Below are 18,009 nucleotides of genomic sequence, written 5' to 3' on the forward strand. Positions count from 1 at the left end.
TAATAGTTTAGTTGCTAGAAATTTCACTTTAAACGTGAATAAGTAGAGTTCGAACTTCGACTCCTATGTTATTACCTACCAACTGAGCTAAGTTCAATGAAACTATTCGCTCTAAAATTTAATTAATTAATTAATTATTTTTTATTTTTTTATATAAAGATTTGGGTCTAGATAACATTTCTGTAAATATTATACGTGTCTAGATGATTCAACTCATGTATTTATATATAGCACCACACATGGCCTGCCTTGTAGATGTTTGCCTACTACTAAACTATATATTATTATTATTATTATTATTATTATATAGTAACAATAATAAGAGCTGGGAAGGGAGAATAAATAGTTGAAAAACACATAGTTGGGGTGTTTTTGGTGGTAAAGAAGCTAGGAAATGGAGGAAGCAGCAAAGGTGGTGAGAAACAGTGGACAAATTGTTCCTACTGCTAAATACTGTGTTACAGGAGCCACAGGCTATATTGGCTCATGGCTTGTTGAAGCTCTTCTTCAAAGAGGTTGCACTGTTCATGCTACTGTTAGAGATCCTGGTTAGTATCCTCCTTCAATCTCTCTGTTTATTTCTTCAAACTACAGGGACAAAGAATAGAATAGGATCAAAGAAATTACTTTTTTTTTTTTTTTGTTTACAATGTTGACAATGAGGATCGAACCTAGAACATCATGCATACTACCCAAATCCCTCGTCACTAGACCAAACCAAAGGTGACGAATCAATTTGAGTCCATATAAAAAAATAGGCTTAATTGCATTTTTTTCTCCTATTTTCACCATTTTGAATAATTAGTCCTCCTATTTTAAAATTTGACAATTTTAGTTCTACGTCAATTTTAGTTGATAGTGTTTTAAATTAAGTTTATAAAGAATAACGATGTTGGTATTTTCTAATCATCAGATCATATACCACATCGGTTAAAACATATCACATCGCAAATTTATAGTTAAAAAATATGACGGGCTGACCAAAATTGTGAAATTTTAAAATAGGGATGTATAATAATAAAAATATGAGGACCAAATATGCAATTAAGCTAAAATATAATACACACAATTGTCTTTTACATTTCTATACAGAGTATCTCATTCATTATTTTTATTTTTATTTTTGTCATGATTTATCATATTGATTAATTAAGGAACTAATTTCGGTTCATAAATCCTCTCTCAACCGAGAGAAACATCAAAATTGCTAGTGTCGGACACTATGACCAAGGTTCGAACCCGATCCCTCTACTTTGTGTATGTCAGTTTCCAATGATTTTCCATTTCGTTTATCTACCCAAAAAAAAAGTAATTTCAATATTATTTTATATCGATGACGTGACCCGAGAAAAAAATAATGAAACACAAAATTGCATTTTACTATTTTATTAAGTTGAACACTGTCCCCGAGCTCAGTTGATTGAGATATCATATTATTATATATGTACGGGTAATAGTTCGAACTTCAAATATACTCTGGTATCCAACAATGTTTGTTGGCTATCAGTATTCCCATAGACAAAATTAAATATAATATAATATAATATTCTCGTAAAATATAAGCAAAATAGTTCAAAGTAAAAAAAAATAAATTAAATGCTACATCAAATACATCTGACTTTTTGGATTTTTGCACATATTTTGTTAAGGAATGGGTGGGTTTGTAAAATTTGATAATAATAATAATAATAATAATAACCTACCGAGTTTGATAAGATGAGGGGGTTCTGAACAATGTGGAGGGAGAAGAGCAATTTATCAAATACATGTTCCCTTATATAGTTTGGGCCCATCAGATACTTGTTGGATCAAATGCTTCAACAACTCTGGCCCACTATGTTTTATGCTATTCGGAGGTTTCCATCACTCTCTTATTTCCTGAAATTTCGTTTTTGCCCTTGAGAATAAAGTTCGAAACGTTGATTCCGAACTTTTTATACAGTATTTTAACGGGAAATGTTGTTATGGACTTTTTCTAAACTAAAAAAAAAAAATCAAAATTTACGTCACAAACTTTATTCTCAGGGGCAAAAACGAGATTTCAAGGATAAGAGACTGATGGGGAGGAAGAGAAAAAGCCATGCTATTTAATTCTGCTTAACATTAATAGAAATAAAATTGTGCAATCAATAATTATAAAAAAAAAAAAAAAAATTGTGCAATCAACTTAATTAAATAGTAAAATGCAATTATATGTTAACCATTTGGCTTTGATCTCACGAGCCCGCGTGGAAATTATATGTTTTTAAAGGCTCCCTGATATTAGTTTCTATTACCTCGAGGAATTAATATTTGCAGTTGCGCAACAACACTGTACCCAACAAAATATATTTGCTTATTTCATTAAAAAGTGGTGCTTTTTCATAGTTTTCTTTGATTTTGTATAGGAAACCACGTACAGAAAGAATAAAATTTAACATAATAAAAAATCATGCATATATGGCAAACACTATGATTTGCCAAAGGCAATTCAATATACGATTAATAGAGACAACATTAACATAATTAATCATTCACAGTCAACAGTTTTGGTAGTAAATTAGTCTAAAGCTCATTAATAGTCACATGATTCATAATTTCTCTTTGTTTCAATATAACAGAAAAATCGTTACACCTCCTGTCATTGTGGAAAGGCGGTGACCAATTGAGAATTTTCCGTGCGGATTTGCAAGAAGAAGGAAGTTTCGATGATGCCGTAAAAGGATGTGTTGGTGTGTTCCATGTTGCAGCTTCAATGCAGTTCAATGTCAGTGACAAAGAAAACACTGGTAACGCAATGCATTCATAATTCAAACAACCTAACATATACACAATGATTTTAAAATTTTGTCTTTTGAATTGTAAGTTGGTAACTGACACATATTCTTACTCTGTATTGAACTTGCAGAGGCCTTTGTTCAAGCAAAAATAATTGACCCTGCAATCAAAGGAACCATAAATCTTCTCAAGTCATGCTTGAAATCAAATTCTGTGAAAAGGATTGTTTTCACATCTTCCATAAGTACTATTACAGCTAAAGACAACAATGGAAAATGGAAACCTATTGTTGATGAATCTTGCCAAACACAAACTGAGATTCTGTGGAATACACAACCAAGTGGATGGGTAAGTACAAGTAACGGTATCGTCCACAAAGTTCAAAATTGGTTCATTGAGTTTTATTATTTTGTGGTGGCAGGTTTATGCACTTTCAAAGCTTCTTACAGAAGAAGCAGCATTTAAATTTGCACAAGAAAATGGCATTGATCTTGTTTCAGTTATAACAAGCACTGTTGCAGGACCATTCTTCACTGCTAATGTACCTTCAAGTGTTAAAGTTCTATTGTCACCACTAACAGGTGATTTTATAGTTAATTTACATGTCATGCATCCACACACATTCTAAACTAGTACTTCTGTCTGAGAGGAAATAGAGTGTTTTCAAAACGATCTCTATCTTTTAACTATCATGTCAGAGGATAAGAAAACATGTGATCTGTCTCGTAAGGGTAGCTCAGTTGGTAGCTATCCTGAGCGCTAGGTGTCCTCCGGGCAGCATTTTTCTTGTGCAGATGGGGTTTTCTTATGTTTTTGGGTTCCAATCATTGTGTCTCTTCGTGGATTTGATTAAGATGTTTTGTGTCATGATTATAAGTGAATAAACACATCTCTTGATTCCAAAATCTGATCATATATATCATCAATAGGACCTAATTTGATGAAAGGTTGTTTCTCATATAAAGTGGTGTTTTTCTCCTATAAATAGTGCATCTTATTCACCTGAAAAGCACACGAAAGTTGATCAGATTATTATCACCCTTTATTATCCCATTCTCATACTCTAAATCATCATCCTCTCTTCTCTAATGCATGAGAACAAGTGATATACACGTTTTGGAATTTCTACATGCAATTCTAATCATCTTCAATCTTCGTCATCATCTTCTTTTTTCCAAATTTTTGCAACTCACATATAACAGAGAATAGAAAATCCGTCCAAGACACGATACCTCACAATGCTAGTTATGAATAATGTACTCCATAGGATCAACGCACCATTCAAGACACGATACCTCACCTCTGCCCTAGCCAAAAATCATCTCAGTCCTCATCTTAATGTTAGTGCCAAATTCCCTGAAAATCTTTAAATTGCACCATATACAGACTTCCACCGGAAAAAAAAGTACTGCAAGATCCTTAAAATATATAGTGACCAACTCTATCATTCACGTTTATAGGTGAAGCTGAAAACTACAAGATAATATCTGCTGTAAATGCAAGAATGGGGTCAATTGCTTTAGTTCACATTGAAGATATATGCAATGCTCACATATTTTTAATGGAACATGCTAAAGCAGAAGGTAGGTACATATGCACCACCCAAAGTTGTACATTGTCTAACTTGGCAGCTCTTGTTTCCAAAGAGTATTCTTCTCCGAATACGCATAGGTAACGTTCTTTTCTTCATTCTACATGTATACTAAATCCTGCAGATTCATATTTCTGATGTAATACTCCTACATATATCTGCAGCAGGAAGAGTCAGAAAAGTTATGACAAGGTTCCTTCTGAAATTTCCTCAAAGAAGCTAAAAGATTTGGGTTTTAGTTACAAGCATAGCCTTGAAGAAATAATACATCAAACAATTATGTGTTGCCTAGATTATGGTTATTTACCTTCTGTTTAGCTACTAGTCTTTCAACACAACTCTGTACATGATTCAAAAAGTAGTTGAGTTTCTTTTGTAACAGAAAACAAAGTATTGAGCTTTTGTATTTTCGATGCAAATAAATAAGGCAAAACAGCTCCTATGTCCTTTAAATTGATTTTAAGTTTCAAACACTCTTACCATTTTTCCATCAAGATAACATTTAAATTACATAATGACTGTTACAAAATTTAATCAATCAAAATTAACATGATCTGTTTTACTTAGTGACCTAGCTATGAATGAGGGTTTGATTCTGATACTGAGTGGTGAAACATTTTTATAGTATATATCATTCAATGATCATGTACACAAATTTATTTTTTATTTTTTAAAACTCGTGTATCTGGTCCAATGATCGACTAATTCGAGGGGACCAATACCACCGCCCACTTGCGAGGGCTCTGTTTAAACCCAAAGTTTTTTTTTTTACTCTCTATGGACTAGCCACCGAAATTGACACCAGAGGGAATCAAATTTGAGACCTTGAGAGGAGTACACTCCAAAGTCTCAAGTCAACACCACTATGTCAACCCAAGTGGGTTGATCATGTGCACAAATTTGTAACACCAAACCAAGGGGAGTCCGGGAATCTCGAAAGAAATATCAGGTCAAATGTTTCTGGACCACAAGAGAGGTATATACACATCTCTACCAAAACCTTAAGGCATTAGGTTAATGGGTCACCTTTCTTATAAATCCAACATTTTTTGAGACGGGAAAAGTGGATTCTAGGGACGAGAGTTTTTAGAGAGAATAATATATTTATTATGAATTTGAGATATTTATTTTATTCACTTAGATGACTATATAAAGACAAGTTCACCAATTGTTAGTTGGTTGGCGTTGAACTTGGTAGGGAGGATCACGGTTTGATTCCCGCAACTGTGATCGGGAGGGGGCTGAAACCATTTGATGCCACAACAGACATTCGAACCAAATTAAACTGTTGGTGAAAAAAAAAACAAACAAGTTGGTAACAAATACCAATCATCGTGTATAAATAGAAAAATAATAACTAATGTATCTGAGATAATTTTATTTTTTTGTGTGTAGTTTAGTGGCTAAAAATTTCACCCTTAAGATGGATAAGTGGGATAACCAGGATTCGAACCTTGATCCCCTGCATATATAATGCAATGTCCTACCAATTGAGCTAAGCTCACGGGACATATGATTAAAAATAGATCTAACTATGTCTCCGTGCATATATCATTACATCTAACTATGAAAAATAGCAACTAACTAATATTAATCTATTTTTTAAAATAAACTAATAATCTAATACTTAGTGATTTTTTATGATTCATAATCGATGTGAAACTTAACTACTCACATTTGAAATCTAATAAGTTCAATGGTGCAAACTTTTTGAAAGATAAAAGATTAAACTGACAAGAAAAAAGATTAAATAAAGACTTATGGAAAACTTCAAATGAAGTCAACTTTCAAACCACTAACTTACTTTACTAGTGTTTTTTTTTTTTTGGCTTTCAATTTTACTAGTTTTGTATACACTACTTTTATCTTACCTTGGTTATAAGAATAGTATTTCATGCCCATCATTAATTATACATAGAAACAGAGCCCTGATTCTTTCAACATCAAAAAAAGAAATAGAGTCTTGATGCCAAAAATTTCAGGAATGATATACGTTAGTTACACACTTTCACCATCTCTTACCCTTATTACAATTATATCTCATAGCTAACATTAATATATCAATAGAAACTATACCCTTAGGCCAAAAATTTCAGGCGTGATATATTGCATCTCCACTAAGGTATTGATGAATTCAAAATTAGCAAAAACTTATAGTTGTGTCGGGTCTAATGTGAATCATCAAAATTAAATGATGGTTGGTCCATATGTTGAGTGATTGAAGGTTACCTTAGATGACAAAGAGGCAAACCTGCTGAATAAATGTGACCAAATTTAATTGTACTTTGATGAGTAGGTTTTCTGAGTCTTAGAATGGGGACCAAAGTCTCCTACAAGAGACCAACCCTATTTGAAATCACTTCAAAAAATATCTAAGCTAATTTTGATTAAGTAATATCTTATCAACTAACTCCTTCATGATTTTGGTAATGCAGTTATATTATGAGTAGCTGTGAATCATTTTCACCATTATTAGATAGCTGATTTGTTATTTGAATTCTTCACTTCGTTTACATTACATTGACACTTTCTTCAAGGTTTTTCCTTTTTCCTATTTTAGAGAATACCCTAAAATTAGTCATCCAATCACACTGTTCTTACAAAGTTTTTATTACTAAGTTAGTCTCAAATATTTGACTTATCACCAAATTATACTAATGTGATATCACCCTTAATTTATTTTTTTGGTAAACCAAAGGTATGCTACGCGCGCAACTGCAGAGATTAATCCCCTCGAAGTAACTGAGATTCATATTTTGGTTTATAACAATTACTACATATTTGTCAGTGGACAAAAAATTTGGGTAGATACTGACAAGTTAGCAATCATTGCTATGTAAATATGGTCCTAAAGATATACTAGACTAGAGCTAAGGAAATTTCGTTAAAAACTGTAGCTACGTACAGCCCAAGCATAAACACAAGAAGAAAGGTTAAGTTGGTAAATCTACTAGTAGTTTTTGGTTCTAGTCTAGCATTGATGTCTTTATCTTTCACTGTTTTTTCCTTGGCATTATTGAATATCTATCAACAACTAGTGATGTATGCATCAAACATTAAAAAAAGAAACCTATCAAAACTAAGAAGATTTATTAGTAAGATTTGCAGCCTAATTTGCAAGTTAACCGCAACAACCTCTTCATATTTTTCAAACTAGTACTTGAATTATCAAATTTGAAATATCCATAGGAGTTGCATTCAATGACCTTCATTACCAAACCAGGAAGTGTAAGTAATGATGGTTAGTACACATTTATGAGATGCATGTGGCGTTTCAAATTAAAAGCTGTGCAGATGTTACTGCAATGAAGTGACATTACCAACCTCTCCACCTCAGCTAGGTACACGCTCTTGGGAGTTATTGCCCTCAAACTGACTAATTAGTTTACCATGTTCACATCATACTCATTTATGGATCTTCTACCGCTGCAATATGGTTTTGCAACGGTAGCAATTGTAAAGTTGCAACAACATATTGCAACTTTAGAAGTAGAGCGGCAACATTGTGTTGCAGGTGTAGGGACCTTCAAACAATATACTGCAACTATAGAGGATCTAGCTTTGGTTGAGATGTCCCTGCATTCACGTAATCACACATTCAAAACACGGGGAAAATATGGTCCGTTTGATTAAAATTGGATGGTTCATATCCTGTAATTGAGCGATTACAGGCAAGACAAATCCATGGGGGGTCCAGAGTCTTGACCTTATCTTAAATGGTAATTGATCATATCAGGATGATCCAATAAAATCCTAGAAAGGATAACTGAAAATTAAGCATTAACAAAACATCTACAGAACCAAAAAGGAGGAAAAAACAAAGCCAACTATATGCCTAAACTAAGAACAATAATCATACTTCTGAGTTCAAAATTTCAAATCCTTCTTTTTATTTGTCCACAAGTTTAGAACCGCCTTTGTCAGGACTTATCTAAGGAGGGTCACATGCTATAAATTTAGGATACTAACATTAAATACAAAATGTGACATCTTGCCATATATATATGCACTAGGTAGGACCTTTCACACTTTGAGGTAGAGTTAACATATCCTTTATAATAATATATATTGGACAAAAAAGAACTGATTAGCATATTATAAATCTATATAACCCACTTATTATCACATTTGGACCACTTGTATATTGAGTCAATTAAGACTTCATTCATTTAATGAGCACTCATGTAATCTAATATTCAATACTATTGAAGTAAACCATATACACATTCACACTTTGTCCTAAGGCTACTAACTAAAATTAAATGGACAATACAACTAAGATTCTTCCATCTTTCAATTTGACAAGCAAGAATTTGATTTCAAGAGCTTAGTTGGTTACTACTACTATTACCTATTTCAATGACTATTTTATTTATAGACCCTTAATTAATTAACACTGACACAAAGATAGAACCTGCAAGCAAGCAACTACACTGTGCATTCCAATGAAAATAAACTATGGATAGTTATTAAATCTGACCATAAATTTGATGACATAATTTTACATTACAAGTCTTTCATATTTATTTCTGGTTGTGACAATTCAAATTTCTTGCTGCAGATGTAAAAATATTCACTGTCATTAAGAAGAAAAAAAATACAAATGTATGAATAGGAGGTTCATACAATTAATATTTAACATGAACAAGCATTGGTGACTTGACAAAAAATAATCAAAAATCTTCAAAAGTTGTAGGGCAAAGAACCTCCATAGAAAGGCCAAAATAGGGGGGATGGTAGGGGTTCATAATACTACACAATACAGTATGTAAGTGCATGTTTGGAAATCATGGCGATTTTGAAGAAATCACAGTGCTGTGGTGCTTTTGTTGAAGCTTTAATGTGTAGTTTTTTAAACTAAAAATCATGATAATACACGGTGATTCTGCCAAATTCACTGTTAATCCAAACATGTACCGAGAGAGACTCTAATCCTTTTTTGGGTTCATGGTTTGCAAATTACCACAAAACAAGGAAGAAGAGCTCTAGGATTAAGCAAATAAAGCTCCTCAATATTTGAATACAGACCTACTTTTCCAGCCAATGAATCAAATCCAGTTTGTGCTGCCATTTCTTGAATGTTCTCAAGTGGCCTATGAACCCTACCAGCAATTACTCTGCATACTATCAATGCTTTTCTTAATGATGGTTCATTATCTAAAATCTCTATAGATTCAAAAGCTCTTCCACTTGTAGATGTTGTGAAAACACCTATGCCACCTTTCAACTCCTTCTTAGCAGAAAAACCACTCCTAATAATTCTACAAACACAACATTTTTCTGATAGGCATAGGCTTGAAGAACCATTGAGACCAAGAGAACAAGAAACAGTGGTTCCATAGAACCTTAAAAGTTCATTCCCATCAGCAAGACACCTAGGATGCTTCTTCTGGAGTTTGCTTGCTTTGATTTTCACCATTTCCCTGTATTCTTCAAATCTAGCTAAAGTTTTTTGCATGTTGTGTACCTTCAAAACTCTTTCAATTCTACCACAGTTGTTTTCTGACTTTAACCAACTTGTCCTGCATATTATCTCCACTATTTTCCTTGATGAATCTCCTTCCACAAGTTCAGTAACTGCACAAGGGTAACACAGAAATTTGCTCTTAAAATTCAAAATTTATGAAACTTAAAATATGTCAAAAGCTTGAAGCCACTAAACACTCAATTGACTAATAAGCACAAGTTCAGATTGAATCATTCGAGAGAATCCGAGTACGAAATAATCTTCAATCAATTTTGAATTTTGATTACTATCACCAACTCAGGATAAAGTAGAGATAAATAGACACTTTTATTTATCCTATATTTTGAAGATAAAATTAATATCTTTTGGAGAATACTAACAATTCTAAATTAAAAATGTATCAGCTTTGCTATCACAAATTCAAAAAGTGTGTTGATTTTATAAGATTTGTCACATCTTACCATAAAAAATCTTATGCATATATCTTATAAAGACTGAGGCCAAAAAGTTTGTGGTCAGAAAAATGTTTGGATAACCCAATGCCAAGAAGAATTAAATAAAAAAAAAGTACCATTACTTACCAGCATGTTTGGAGAGATGGTGAGCTTCAGCAGCTTCCCATTTGTTAAAGTGTTCACCACATTTGTGACAAGTAACAGTTGAAGAACCATTAGAATCTGTCTCAAGGGACATCCTATTACTTGAATGAACACCAGCAGCAGTAGCACCATGAAAACCAGACCCTTCTGACAAAAGAAAAGGAGATTTCCTTGGAGGAGTTGAAGAAGTCCTAAAAGAAGGGTTAAAGTAATGCATTGTAGGGTGTCCTCCAGGACCAGGTGTACCAGGTCTTAAAGTACCAACAAAAGTTGAAGAACCACCACCACCACTACTACTACTACTACCACCACTAGCATTGTTTCCAATACCTTCTTGAAATCCAGTGATTTTTAACTCACACCTTGAGTTACTCAAAATAACTTCATGAGTTATTGGGTTTAGAAACTCACTGCTACCTATAGATCTTGGACTACAACTTGGTGGCTTTTCAATATGTCTTTTGCTTCCATGAATAACATCTTTTAGATTTGCTATTGACCTTGAACAACCTGATCTACCTCCTCCTCCTCCTCCTCTTTTTGTTAAGATTGTACTCAAATGTTTCCTTGTTTGTGGATCATGTACATCTGATGGTTCTGATTTGCAATGTAGTGACTTCTTCAAAGAAAACCACACTGTTGGCATATTTTTGGTTTTCTTTCTTCTTTGTTAGAATATATTATATTAGATTACAAAAGGGTCCATTTTTCTCTTTGCAAAATCTTCTTTATCCTAAGCTGAGAGAGAAAATGAAAACAGAAACAAACAGATAAAGATAACAACTTTAGTTGATTTCTGATTATAGAAAACAACCCTTTTTTGTTATATGAAATTTTCTTCCACTTTCCATGCATCAAAAGGGTTATCTCTAAAAACACAGAATGAGATGAGTTGTGTAATATCCGTAGGTAAGAAGAACAAGCAAATGAGACAAAAGGGTGTGAGATGTATAGTTAAAAACACGGGTGTGTGTTTACTGATTTGAAAGAAAAAAAATAAATAAATAAGAATCTTTGGCTCTTTATATTTGGACAAAACATCTACTGAAACACTGTTGTAAAACTTAAATGTGAGTTACTAATTTCTGAACATGTATTGTTTTTCTTTTTCAAACTTTTTCATTACATTGTACTAGTACTCTGTCTTTTTATTGGTTGGTAAGGTTGTTTAATATAGAATTAGTGTATGTTTTAGGAAACTAATTATAGTGTGTTTGGTTCTGCGGCGGAGAGAATTGATTTTGGCAGAATTGATTCTGTAAAATTGATTCTGGCCAAAATTGATTTTAAGCTGAAGTGGTTTATGTTTGGATATATTCATGAAAAAATGAGTTGAACAAAAAATTTGAGTGTAAAAATCAATTCTAGAATCAGAAGCTACGATTTCTAGCTTCAAGTAGAATCAATTCTGGAGGCAGAATCAATTCTACTTTTGAGAAACCAAACAAGTCAGAATCAATTCTACACGTCCAGAATCAATTCTGGATGCTCCAGAATTGAAACCAAACATACACTTACTCTTTTTGTCGTAAGTTACTTTGGTCAAATTACACGATTTAAGAATTGTAGTTAATGTTGTATAAAAAAAAAATTATTAGTTAGTTTACAAAATTATCTTTCATTAATAGTATACAAAAGATAAACTGATGAACCGAAAGAAGAGATAATAATAAATAACTAGTTTAAAGACCCTTGCATTCGCACGGGTCCATTGATTTTTATTTGATATCTAAGTTTGTCAATATGTTAAGGTAGAAAATTTATTTAGAATTAAATATTTAAAAATTTATTATATAATATTGTTAAAATATAAGTGAAATTATTGTGTTTTTTCTTGTAAATTTATTTATTCAATTTTTTATGTTTCAGTGATAAATAATTGTTCCGTGTATATTTTTAATAAAAAATTATAAGTTTTATTAAGAATATTTAGGATAATTTAGTAAGTTTGATACTATTTATGTTGATAGTAAACACATGCTGATTGTCAGAACACGCTCTCTCATGTTTGATCACTTTACTTGAAGCAGCTTTGAGAACCGTCTGTCCTACAATAAAATCTCCAGTCGTCAATCCCACAAGTGGAGAAACTCCAGTCAAGTCCACACATGCATGTTTCCCTCCTACCCAACCGTACACCAGAACATCGGCTGACCTCAATGTAGATCTCCCCTCCATTTGGTCAGTCAATAAATTCACAAGCGTCTCTTTCTTCACATATACTCCTGCGCACTTGAAAACATCAAAAAGAACATCTCGAACAATGTCATGTCTGTATTTATAGCCTTAAAGCTCTCGACAATGAAAATGTATTGTTTTCCTCTTTCAACTTTTTACTCTGTCTATCTCAATTTATAAACAACAAAAGACTCTTTTTTTTTCCTCCAAATTATAAGTAAAAAAATAATTTTTATCTATTATGTTGGTTCAAAAATTTATCTTTTTCAAGATGTTTTTTACTTATTACTGTGAAATTAAATATAAATTGCATTTAATTTGTCGTCTTTCTTTTTTCATAGCCAGTGATCAATAAAAATTGTTTTTATATCTTCCCATAAAATTTATTCCAATAAAAAGTTATGCTCCAAATTACATTTGTATTTTTTTTTAAGTTTAAAATTGGGTTAGTTTCCGTTATATATATAAAATAATTACACATGAGTGAAAGATAAACGACAATAAATGAATTGGTTATTCATACCAAGATTATCTTATACCTTAGGAACATCTACTCCCTTCGTCCTAAAATAAAATGACCTACTTGGTCATTTCATACATATTAAAAAATTTATAAAAAGTAAAGAAGACATATGCTATCAAGTATCCCAAATACATGATCATAAAAATTTAAAGGGTCATGCTAAATAGTATCATCGGAGCACTTGTTAAGCATACCAAAAAATGAAATAAAAATAAAATTAATATTGAAATGACAATTTTTTATACTTTTGAGGTATTTGAATACACGTGTTTCAAGACAAAACTTTTATTTTGATATGCTTAATCAGTGTTCGGGGCACTATTTAACATTTTCCAAATTTAAATTATAACTTTTCTAAAATAAAATCTTTTATTTTCATTTTTTATTTCTTAACAAGTGCTCCAAGAGCAAGACCCAAAAAAAAATAGTATTTCTACTAAAATAATCTTACTAAATAGTATTTGTGTATTTTTTACTTAGTATTTGTGTATGTATAATCAGAAGATGTTGCATTAATAAAAATATTGATGTAAGCGTAGTATAGCCTTAATTAAAGGGTAGAATTGAAAAATAATACTCACTCTGTACCACAATATATGTCGTTTTATTTTTATATTATCAATGAAGCATTTAATGTTATCTTTCAGTTATTCAATTTTTTTTTCATACCATAAATAAAAGACAATTTTGTAAATTAACTCATAATCTCTCTTTTTTCCATAAAACATTCATTACACCTTTCTTAATATGCGTAAAAATGTCAAAGCGACGTATATTATGGTATAGAGGAGTAATAATTAGTATTATACTGAAAAGTGAAAACTAAACAAATCAGGGGACAAATTTTTTTATAAAAAAATATTAAAACTCATTTTGGGAGAGTGAGCTAGTATAAATAACAATGTAATCTAGAAACGACAAACAAAGTCGAGATAATGTTGGGCGTTAGGCTCTTTTCTCTTGTTAGTTCATTATATCTCACATCTCACATATATATATATATATATATATATATATATATATATATATATATATATATATATATATATAAAAATGGAGAGTTGTTAGGGTTTAATATGTTTTTTCTCTATAAATTCTTAAATTTTGTTTTTAGTCCCTATAATAAAATTTAGAAAGTTTTCGTTCTTCAAATATTTTCTGTCATAATTTTTGGTAATTACTTTTCAGTCAACTCGTGTATGTCATTTGAAATTTTTAATTTTTTACACAGTCTTGTTTAGTACATTATAGGAGTCTATCTTGTAGAAATTTAAATTTTTTTTTTCTAACAAGAGATGAATTAAATATGAATTTTTTAATTTTTTGTACTTAGAAATTCATAAATAATTAATCTTATATTAAAAAATTCTAAATCTTTGCAAGAGAGGTTCTTATAATATTATAAACATAAATAAAAAGATTTTTTTTTAAAATATGAAAGTACACAATTAAAATGTAAGGACCAAAAATTATGGTAGAAAATACTTGAGGACCAAAAATTGCTAAAAAAATATTATAATGACTAAAAACAAAATTCTGAGTTATATGAATTAAAAACTTACTATTTAACTCTTTAAGATTATGATAGCAGGTAGCCCCGCTCTTTATCTTACCTTTTTAATTAGAGAGATCTATGGAACTTTTACTTCTTCTCATCCTTAATTTTGGGGATTAGTGGGGAAACAATAATGAACACAAACTTGCTTAAAAAATAAAATAAAATAATGAACACAAACTTCACAATAACAATGTGGCACTCGTACTTGAAAATGATACTCTCTCTCTGTGACATTATTTAAATAAAAAACATCTTTTTAGATTTATTGTTTTATTAATATATTTTATTTATATTATAGACCAAATACATTAATAAAATAATAAACTTAAAAATAAATTTTTTATTTATATAATGTCACGGATGAATTACTCTAATAAAAAAAATGTGCTCTTATATGAGAGCTCATTATTAGTTTTGACTTTTGACCATTACCAAGTTGTGAAAATCGAAAAGGTGGTGAAACAGATGCAAGATATATAGAGATTTGAATGTGGGAAATTGGACTACATAATCAATAAACAACTTTGGCTATGTTTCCTCTTAGGATCCTCAGAAAAATTTGGCTATATATGTTCTCCCTCATTTTCTCTTATATTCTTTTCTTGTTGTCGTTATGCTGCCCTTAATTAATTTATTACATAAAACATTTCAAAGTGGCTTCTGCCAAGAAAATTAGAAAGGTTTTTTTTTTAAAAAAAATAATGAAAATCAGTTGTGTGTTATTGTAGAGATTAATTTCTCGAGTCATGTAAATGGACGGCAAATTTTACCTAAGAGTTTTAACGATGCTGCATACTTAATTCAAAAATCGAACCCAGAATTTTGATTAAGTTAGAAGAGACATGTGTAATCTCATCTAAGTGTTCTTGGATAAAAATTTAAAAAATGTTTAAGATAAAGTATAAATTTTAGAGTTTAAAAGGCCATAATTGAGAGTCTAAATAATTCAAATTACGGTCATGGAGGAGAAAGGGGCAAGGCAAAGAGTGAAACATGGGAAAGTGTTACACACACAGAGTGTCCCTGATGATGATGGTTCGGACACGTGTTGCTTCAAATCCATATTTTTCAATTCAGTGCTTAAATGCAAGCACATGATACCTTTACAATTTTGCCTCTGGATGGACCATTTTCGATCAATTCAAAAAAAAATAGTAATAAATAAATAAATGTGAAATAGCACATGATCAAAACCTTAACTCGAGAACCAATAGTAAGTTGGTTCAATGATAATTGACGTTGAACTTAGTAAGGAGAATCACGATTCGATTTTCCAGAACTACGATTAAGAGGGAACTAGAACAACTTGATGTCAAATTAAAACTGATACAAATTAGATTAAAGTACTGATGGTGAAAAAAAAAAAAAAAACATTAACTTGACAAGGCTAAATTTGACACTGCATCTGTTATTTTATTCTCATTTTGTTACCATGTTTTCAATTTAAGGTCATCTTTTATGGAGGAGTGGTGGAAATTTTAGAGGATTCATGCTGAAAATTCAGTGTCCTATAAAAATTTATGCCATTCAATAAAGATCAAGAGTACTGTTAAGAAAGATGGGTTAGTTAAATGTAAATGTCTCTTATGCTCTAAAATCTCTATTTGTTTATTTTTGGAAAAAGTTATCTACTTTATTAGTTTATTTTATATTTTCTATTTGTTTGGCGAATCAAAAGTACAAATGCTTATTTCATGAGGGGGATCTAGATATTGTATGCAGTCAAAAATGCATACAGTCATGTAGTCAGAGAAAGAATATTCATTTGATGATTAAATCCAAATCGATTACAATAACATTAAAGGATTACAATAACATTAAAGGATGGTGGACAAATTCATACATTGACCTTTGATATTCGTTTCTCTCTTTAGCGCGAATACTTTGAATATTTGGTAAGGACTTCATAGAAATCAAATATATAGACAAAGAAAAAAATTATTCGCTTCTCTCTATTTTTTTAATCAATTTGAGTATTGAAAAAAAATATACAATTTGAGTATAAAACCGATTTAAAATTGGTTTAAGTGAGTAACCCAATTTTTATTACAAACTGGTTATAAACTGGTTTCAAATCGGTTATAAACCAAATCCAATTTGGTTTTACAATTTTTCATTGAAATGAGTTTTGGAGCTAAACCAAAACATAAATTAAGCTTTGCGTGGTGTGATTTTTAAACTATGCACACCTTAGGTTGAACGGGTCACCAATACCAACACTCTTACTACCAACTTAATTAGACTTACAAATAGGGATATAAATGAATATCCATTGGGTAGATAGTTTGATATATGTACCCTCTCTGTTGGATAACTATAATATTCATATCCGCACCATATCCATGCGGGTATCCGCTAAACGGGTAATCCACAAATTTTGAGTTATCCACGGATATTTACAGATATCCATGAATAATGATTTTTTTTTTTTTTTAAAAAAAATAGTGATTTTTGTAAAGATTTTCTTATTGACGCATAAAGAAATTTTTACATTTCCCGAAAGAAAAAAAATTCATACATTTCATTTATAATAAAAACAAAGTTCTAATAAATTTAAAAGACTCTTTTATATTTAATAATAACTAATAATTTTTTTATAATTTCTTAGTTTACTAACGGGTACGGATATCAACGAATATGGATATCATTCAATCTGCATCCATATCCATTAACTAACAGATACTTAAAATATCTATTTATTTCATCCACGGATATCCATTAAACAATCCGCATTCCATGTCCGTGGCACATTTTATTCTCAAATACGGATATTTTTTTAACATCTTTCTACCTTTAATATTGACAAACGCACACATAAATTAATTCAAGACGAACAATATTGTTATTATTAGGGTAAATAGTGTTATACCCCCTGCAAAATAGGCGAGTTTTGCGTTACCCCCTGCAAAATATTTTTTTGAGATTACCCCCTGCAATGTCAAGATTCTTTGCGTTACCCCCCTGGCTCAACAAGTGGGCATATGGCATGGAAGAATCTTGACGTGGCATGACACATGGAAATTAATTTATTTTTTATTTATTTTTAATTGCCAACTCATTAATTAATGTGGGTTTTTAATTAAAAAATTGTAAAAAAAACTTAAAAGTTGTTATATTTTTATGAACTTACTTAAAAGAAAGTTTTTTTTTTTTTTTTACTAAAAGTTGTTATTATATATATATATATATATAAAAAATTCTTATATATATATAATAACTAATAATAGAGTAACCAAAAAAAAATGAAGATGAAAAAAAAACTAACAATAATAATAGTAACCAAAAAACTAATAATAATAATAATAATAATAACTAATAATAATAGAGTAACCCAAA

General features: G+C 30.7%; 2 protein-coding genes across 2 annotated transcripts; one reads left to right on the forward strand and one right to left on the reverse strand.

The window, feature by feature from the left end:
• Positions 1 to 253: 253 nt before the first annotated feature.
• Positions 254 to 4,877, forward strand: LOC123909078 (putative anthocyanidin reductase). Its single transcript, XM_045959853.1, has 6 exons — positions 254 to 548; positions 2,601 to 2,768; positions 2,888 to 3,105; positions 3,179 to 3,338; positions 4,218 to 4,428; positions 4,513 to 4,877. The coding sequence occupies exons 1-6, from the start codon at positions 395 to 397 to the stop codon at positions 4,664 to 4,666; spliced, it is 1,065 nt and encodes a 354-aa protein (XP_045815809.1). The 5' UTR covers positions 254 to 394; the 3' UTR covers positions 4,667 to 4,877.
• A 3,917-nt stretch (positions 4,878 to 8,794) lies between these two features.
• Positions 8,795 to 11,538, reverse strand: LOC123909589. The gene is made up of 2 exons (XM_045960455.1): positions 10,397 to 11,538; positions 8,795 to 9,925 (listed from the first exon to the last, which is right to left on the reverse strand). The coding sequence occupies exons 1-2, from the start codon at positions 11,058 to 11,060 to the stop codon at positions 9,294 to 9,296; spliced, it is 1,296 nt and encodes a 431-aa protein (XP_045816411.1). The 5' UTR covers positions 11,061 to 11,538; the 3' UTR covers positions 8,795 to 9,293.
• Between the last annotated feature and the right edge of the window lie 6,471 nt (positions 11,539 to 18,009).

Source organism: Trifolium pratense, linkage group LG2 (assembly GCF_020283565.1).
Source record: "Trifolium pratense cultivar HEN17-A07 linkage group LG2, ARS_RC_1.1, whole genome shotgun sequence".
In the NCBI taxonomy this organism is placed as follows: Eukaryota; Viridiplantae; Streptophyta; class Magnoliopsida; order Fabales; family Fabaceae; genus Trifolium; species Trifolium pratense.